The sequence below is a fragment of the Myotis lucifugus genome, unplaced genomic scaffold, assembly GCF_000147115.1.
Source record: "Myotis lucifugus unplaced genomic scaffold, Myoluc2.0 scaffold_249, whole genome shotgun sequence".
NCBI classification, from domain to species: Eukaryota; Metazoa; Chordata; class Mammalia; order Chiroptera; family Vespertilionidae; genus Myotis; species Myotis lucifugus.
In genome coordinates, this window is record NW_005871297.1 from 1529673 (window position 1) to 1536850 (window position 7178).

Sequence of the window (7178 nt, forward strand, 5' to 3'; positions counted from 1 at the left end):
ATACTGTTTTCGACCTGTGGTTGGTTGAATCCATGGTGGGCCAATGGTATATTTACTGGAAAAAAATCAGGATATAAGTGGACCCATACAGTTCAAACCCATGTTGTTGAAAGGCCAACGGTATCAGGCACATAACCTTTTATACTCCCAGTCCTACTCATCCATATTCAAACATAGCCCTTCAAAAAAGGACTATGGTGGCAGGAAGAAATAGAAAAACAGCTCTCTAAATAAGAGCTCAAAGCATCATCCTTTTGTTAAACATATACACGGATAAACAAATAAAGATAAATTTTATAATATAGTTATTTAAGTATACACACACACACACACACACACACACACTACATAAATGTTACAGTGTCATATCTGAAACTATCCTGACTTTAAAAACATCTAAATGATCCTCATCTGATTCAATCATTCAGCATTTTAGTTGGGTACCTAGTATGTGCCCGGAATAGTTTTTGATTATAAGGGTTCAAAGATAAGACTCAATGAGGACACAGATATTACCTAAGCCACTGCAAGGCCATGCCCTTATATGCTTCTAGTATCACCACAATATGTACAATGTGCCTAAATCACTATTTAAGGGATGGAGAAAGGGATTTGAGAGGAGAGATCCTGCTCACACAAAGTGACAAGCTATGAGGGAGACCTTAGCATCCCCGGGAAGGGTTAGTGTCTGATGTGGCAGCAACAGGGGGTGTGTAGAAGACTGTCTGGAGATGAGGTGGAGACACAGGCAGGGCAAGCTCTGAAGAGCCAGGTGCTGTGCGAGGTAGTGCGGACTGCCTCACAATGAGTTGTTCTAAGACATTCTCATGTGGGAAAGTGGTCTGTGGTTTTGAAAGACAGCTAGAGTAGCAACGCAGAAGACCTACAGAGTTAGGGAGAGGCAGAAGGCAGTCAGATAGCTGCTGGAATTGTCCAGAAAAGAGGGGAGCATCTGAACTGGGACGAGGCACCACAGAGAAGGAGAGAGAGGAGAGGGTAACTGGGAGAAACACTGACCTACCTCAACGTGACTCTGTGAGGGACCAGACATGGCTGCGGGTGGGGAAGTGAAGCAAAAGAACACTTGGGATGGCCCCAGGTTTCTGTTATGCCTAACCAAGAGGAAGCAGAGAGATGAACAGAATGAGAGGCTGGAGTGTGGGGAGGTGACGAGTCTCGGTTTTAGACGTGCAGAATTCGCGTTTCCTCTAGGACACCCAGAAAGAGATGTCTAATAGACAGTGAGACACACAGAACAGAGAATCAGACGTGGGTGCACGGGTAGCTGTGGGAGTGTGAGGAGCGGTCCGATGCCCCAGCAACTGCAGAGGAAGTAAGTTAGGAGCTGGGTGCAGGGCAAAGCCCAGGGATTGGCAGGTGAGGAGGATCCAGGGGGGTTTGATACAGAAAGCCAAGGGAGGAGGGCCCTCTGCGGGGATGGAAAACCACCCAATGCTGCAGAGACATCCGAGAGGAGGAGGAGGTCACCTGATTTCCCAATCCCGCAGCTGCTGGTGAGCTCAGTGACATTTGTTTCAGGAGGACGGGACAGTGGAAGCAGGACTGAAGTGTGTAGAGAAATGGAGGCAGCACATGGGGAGCAATCCTCGAGAAACCTGGGCCCAGGGTAATCCGGGAAAGCGGTGTGGATGGTACAGTATAGGAAAGGCTCTACAGAACGGGGAGACCTTTGTTTACTTAATAAATGCTTACGGCATACATGTTATGTACCAGGCACTATACTAAGCTTCTTACAAATATTAACTCATTTACTCCTTGGCGGGGTTGATTTTATGTGTCAACTTGGCTAGGCCAGCTCCCAGATATCTGTTCAAATATGTCTGTATGTTGCTGTGAAGGTATTTAAAATGAGGATAACTTTTAAATCAGTAGACTCGGGGCCCAGCCAGAGTGGCTCAGTTGGTTGAGCATCATCCATGCACCAAAGGGTTGCTGGTTCAATTCCTAGTCAGGGTACATACCTGGGTTGCGGGTTTGATCCTAGTGGGGGAGCAAATGAAAGGCAGCTGATAGATGTCTTCTCGCCCCCTCCCCCCACCTTCCCTTGCTCTAAGCATGTCCTTGGGTGAAGATTAAAAAAAAAAAAGACTGAAAACCCTTGGATTATTTTCTAATGAACTTTAAAAAAACCTTAAAACATAATAAATAAATCAGTAGATTGGGTAAAGCATATAATTCTTCATAATGTAGGTGGGCCTCATCTAATCAGTTGAAGGCCTTAAAAAAAAGACTGACCTTCCACAGGGAGGAGGAAATTTTGCCAGCAGACTACCTTTGGGCTCAAACTGCAACACCAGCTGTTCTCTGAATCCCCAGCCTGCTGGTCCACCCTGCAGATTTTGGACTTGGCAGCTTCTACAACTGCATTAGCCAATTCCTTAAAATCTCTCTCTCTCTCTCTCTTTCTCTCTCTCTCTCTCTCTCTCTCTCTCTCTCTCTCTCCACACACACACACACACACACACACACACACACACACACACCTGTTTCTGTGGGGAATTGACTAATGCATCCTTTGTAACAACATTAGGTACTATTATAATCCCCATTTACAGTTGAGGAAACTATGGCAGAGACAGGTTAAGTAACTTGGCCAGGGCTGCACAGCAAGCGGGTAGCAGAGCTGGATTCCAATATAGTGTGCCCCCAGAGTCCCTGCTCTTAACCACATGCTGTGCTGCTGTCCAGAGCACTGACCCAGTGGTGTTGGGGCCCACTGGGAAGGCCAGTAGAGAGAGACAGAACATACAAGGAATGAGAAGCTACAAATGCAGTCTGGTACAAATGAGAAAACAGGCACAAGGGATCTGCCCAAAGTGGGACCCACAGTGGTTCAAGTAGTAGAACCCAGGTCTTCAGGACACAACATGCAGCTTTCCCCTTTCTCCTTTCACTCCATTCGTCTATCCACGTCGTCCTCCCGCCAGGATTCCCCTGCTCTTCAGAGACTCTCTCAGTCACACTCCCCTCACGTTGCTTTCTCCTGGAGGCCCAGGAATCTTTATGTTCTGACCGTGACCACATGCCTCAAATAACCACTAAGCTGTAGACAACACACGCCAGCTAATGACAAAGTGCCCTTCTTACTGAGTGCAGCCCACTAACCCATCTAACAATGTCAAGTTCCGTATATCTGGTAAAATGGTGCATCTCACACAAATAATTATAGAGTCTGTTAGTAATTATTTGGAAAATAAAACAAAACACAACCCCTCCCCACAAACCCCAGGAAGCCCAATGGGCATTTGGTTCCAAATACACATTTCTATGAATTAACTACTCAAGGAATTAGGTGTCTTTGAAAATACATCCGATATAAAAAGTCTCCCAATAATCTGAATTGGGTTATTTGAAAACTAGTCTTTTCAAGCTTGACTTTTTGGGGACTGGGAACCACAGGGGTATAGGAACCAATGTGCCATCAGAACCTCAAGCACAAGCACCTACTCCCACCTCATTATTTTGAGTGTCAGTTATAAAACTTCCTTAAGAAAAATTTGAAAATATGTATTAAAGCTTTAGAATTTGTACATTTTAACCCAGCAGTTCTGCTTCTTCTAAAACTTTATCTTAAGGAAATAATCATGACCATGCATAAAGATTTCGCTATAAAGATACATATATCATAGCATTGGTGAGAATAGTAATGTATTTCCTGATTATATGGGATTGAGCAACCAAATTATGACATTTCCATGTGATGGAAAACTATGCATTCACTAATATGTGAATGGTAAAACAATGGTAAAACAATTTTAAGCTACATCAGAACACAAACTATAGGATTTCTTATTAAGCTATTTATATATTTACATACCCATCAATTATCTGAGCGAACTCAAACTTCCAGTTAGGACTAAATTTAAATATTTACACAGAGAGAAACTGAGACTCAGAGGGTCCTACTGGGAGCTGCAGCATAATAGCTAATGCTATGGGAAGATGTTTCTGACATACAAATACTTTTTAAAAGCACATTATAGAACAGCACATGACACAAAACCTCATTTCTGTTAAATATATATTGCGTGGAAGGCAGCCTCTTAAGAGGTCCCCAATAATGCCTACCACTCAATACTCACACGCCTGCGTAGTCCACCCCACACTGCACCAGTGTTGGGCTCTGTGACCAAAAGCATAGAGAAAGAAGTGATGGCATGCCACTTTGACATTTGATTATAAAAGGCTGTGACTTCCATTTTGCCCACGTGTGCTTTTTAAATTTTTGTTTGTTTTTTTCTCTTGGATCACTTGGTCTGGTAGAAGCAAGATGCTGTGCTGTGGGAAGCCCTAAGGAGTTGCCCCTGGGAAGGAACGGAAGCCCCTGCCCAATAGCCTGTGAGTGAGATTGGAAGGTGCTGGCTGGCTGGCCCAACTGAGCCTTGCGATGAGCAGAGCCTGGCTGACAGCCTGTTTGCAACCTTGCTGGACCCTGAGCCAGAACCACCAGGTAGGTTGTACCTGTGTTCCTGAACCTCCAAAACAGTGAGGTGACAGCTGTTTACTGTAGTCTACAGCTGCTGGTTTGGGGGCAATTTGTTACATGGCAATAGTTAACTAATACCTATGTGCATAGTGAAATGACTGAAAGAATAGAATCCAAAATACTAGTAGTGGTTCTCTCTAGGTGGTGGAATAATAATTTTTATTTTCTCTTTTTGTACAATGTTGGCAATGTTTTCCCTTTTTCAGAAAACAGGAAAAGAAAACCACATATGACCAAGAAAGATCACATGACCTTCTAAAGAATCAAAGCAAAAGATTAAGAGAGACAATTTTAGCTCTAAGAACTTTTAAAGATTCTTAAAGATTCTTTTCATGTCAATTAGCTTAAAGGTGCAAAAAAGGAAAGAAAAAGAAAAAAATACTCCAAAGAACACACCTGAACATCAGGGTGGAGTAGGTGCTACCCACCAGAAACCACGCAACACACTGCACGGAAAGGAGACTCACACAAGCCTCCTAAAAGGAAAACCAAACAGTAATGATGAAGTCATCTGTTAGCAGATCATCAGCACAGGTGTCTTGCTTACCCAGCTTCTGGTCAAACCGCCATGCTGCGACATAGGCATTGTGCCTCAGACTGCTCTGTGTGCCAGGGGCACGGTGACATAAATGGGACCATCCACCAGCACCGGCGTTCCATCACTGCTGAGCAAGTGCACGCTGACAGCTGTGACTGGGCTCAGGTCGTACCTGGTGCCGTTTCCTGGAAGCAAGAGGCATTCTCCATCACAAGCACACAAAGATTCATGGGGCTGTGGAAACCGTTTCCAAAAAAAACAGTAATCGCTACCAATTGCCAAGTACCATGCTCCTATCTGCCAGGGACTGCACTAAGCACTGTGCACACATAATCCTCACCTCGACTTTCTAAGGTAGGAAAAATCCCCATTTTACGCAGAGAGAAACTGAGACTCAGAGAGGGTCCTACTGGGAGCTGGCTAAGGGCATAGAACAGTGGGTGGTAAGGCTGGGATCAAACTCGGGTTGCCCAATCTAATTACTGCACTTTACTTTTAAAAACGACCTCCAAAGGGAAGGACTTTTTGTCTGTAACGGGACAGGGAGGTGCTTGTGGAAATCCCCGAAACCGACTCAGTCACAAAGGGAGCCCTGTGCACACGTTAATTATTTGGCAGATCACCAAAAGGAAACCAGTATTTTCAATTAGAGACTACTTTAAAAAAAAAAAAGGTAAATTTCTTCAAGGAGTTCTTCAAAATATTAATTTATTTCCACTAAAAGTACACTATTGAAAACTTGGGCTTGAAATATTTATGAGCTATTTTAGTTGCCATTGTTATTTTGATCTGTTTAAAAGGAACTTAAAATACCAATTATTCTGCATTAGAGGCTTTTTATCCAAGCCAATGCTTTAATGACTATCTACTTTACAGATAAATTAGGCAATGCTTGTAGAGTGGCATTATATTTATACACTTAAGCAATCCATTTTAGAAAACCTTTTCTCAAGTGAAATATGATATCACACAAAATGTATTCTGTCGTAACGTTGAATCCTTTCATTAAACACAATGACAAAAACACAACGGTAAAACAATTTTAAGCTACATCAGAACACAAACTATAGGATTCCTTATTAAGCTATTTATATATTTACATACCCATCAATTATCTGAGTGAACTCAAACTTCCAGTTAGGACTAAATTTAAATATTTAAAGCTTACTAAACTTGACAAGCTCAGGGGAGGCCTGCACGGCAGGCTTTAGAAACTCAGAGACCCAGCTTTTGTTTTTTTGTGGCCCACATAAACTGAAACCTTGTTTATTTGGCCCCTGTTAGCCTTTGAGTTTGACATGCTTGACTTAACTAAAAGTGAGTCATGGTAGGTAGTCATTCCTAGACAAAAGTCTACCTTTACCGTAACTGTAACTGAGCCTGTCCATTGTGTGTTTTTTTTTTGCATTTAAGATAACATACCTTTGGAATGCCTGAGTAATCTTCCTTTTTCCAGACCCCTCAGGGCAAAATCTCCCACCAGAGGGCAATGAAACTCCTCATGGTTATCTTGTTCCCCTGCACACCATCTCTATGTACCATTAATGTAAACTGTTAACTATTCTATACGCATATAAAATATAAAATAAAATAAAATACGGATATATACCAATATGAAAGTATTTGTCTCTTCATTTTACTCTTTATCCTATCTCAGAGACTTCCCCGCTTTGCATTCTCTCACCTCCCTAATCTGCCACCAATGAATTTCATGTAACCTCCCCTATGCCTCCTCCTTTGATTGTAATGTATAAAAAGACAAAGCTGCCATTCTCTGGAGCATTTTCTCATTCTGTTGAGATTTTGTTTCCTGGCAAATGTCATCTGTTTGGCTCAAGTAAACTCATAAAAATTTGGATGTTTCTTAGTGAATTTTAGAGTTTCAACAAACCACAGTTAAACCCTTTATAGAGCAATTTCTATACAGCTACTGACAGCGGTACCCTTTATAATGTACTAGAGGCCCGGTGCACAAAATTCGTGCACAGGGGTGGGGAGGCTCAGCCCAGCCTGCACTGTCTCCAATCCGATCCCGGGGATTGGGCCTAAACCGGCAGTTGGACATCCCTCTCACAATCCTGGACCGCTGGCTCCTAATGACTCACCTGCCTGGTCGCTCCTAACTGCCCCCCC

The 7178-nt window shown here is 43.1% G+C and overlaps 1 protein-coding gene across 1 annotated transcript in view; it reads right to left on the bottom strand.

Annotated features, from left to right (window-relative positions):
- Nucleotides 1-7178, bottom strand: part of FAM171A1 (family with sequence similarity 171 member A1) — a 129258-nt gene that overhangs the window by 26031 nt on the left and 96049 nt on the right. Inside the window, 2 exon segments of the mRNA XM_023762529.1 lie at nucleotides 5055-5117; nucleotides 5120-5230. Of these exon segments, the coding sequence (XP_023618297.1) occupies nucleotides 5055-5117; nucleotides 5120-5230 (174 nt within the window).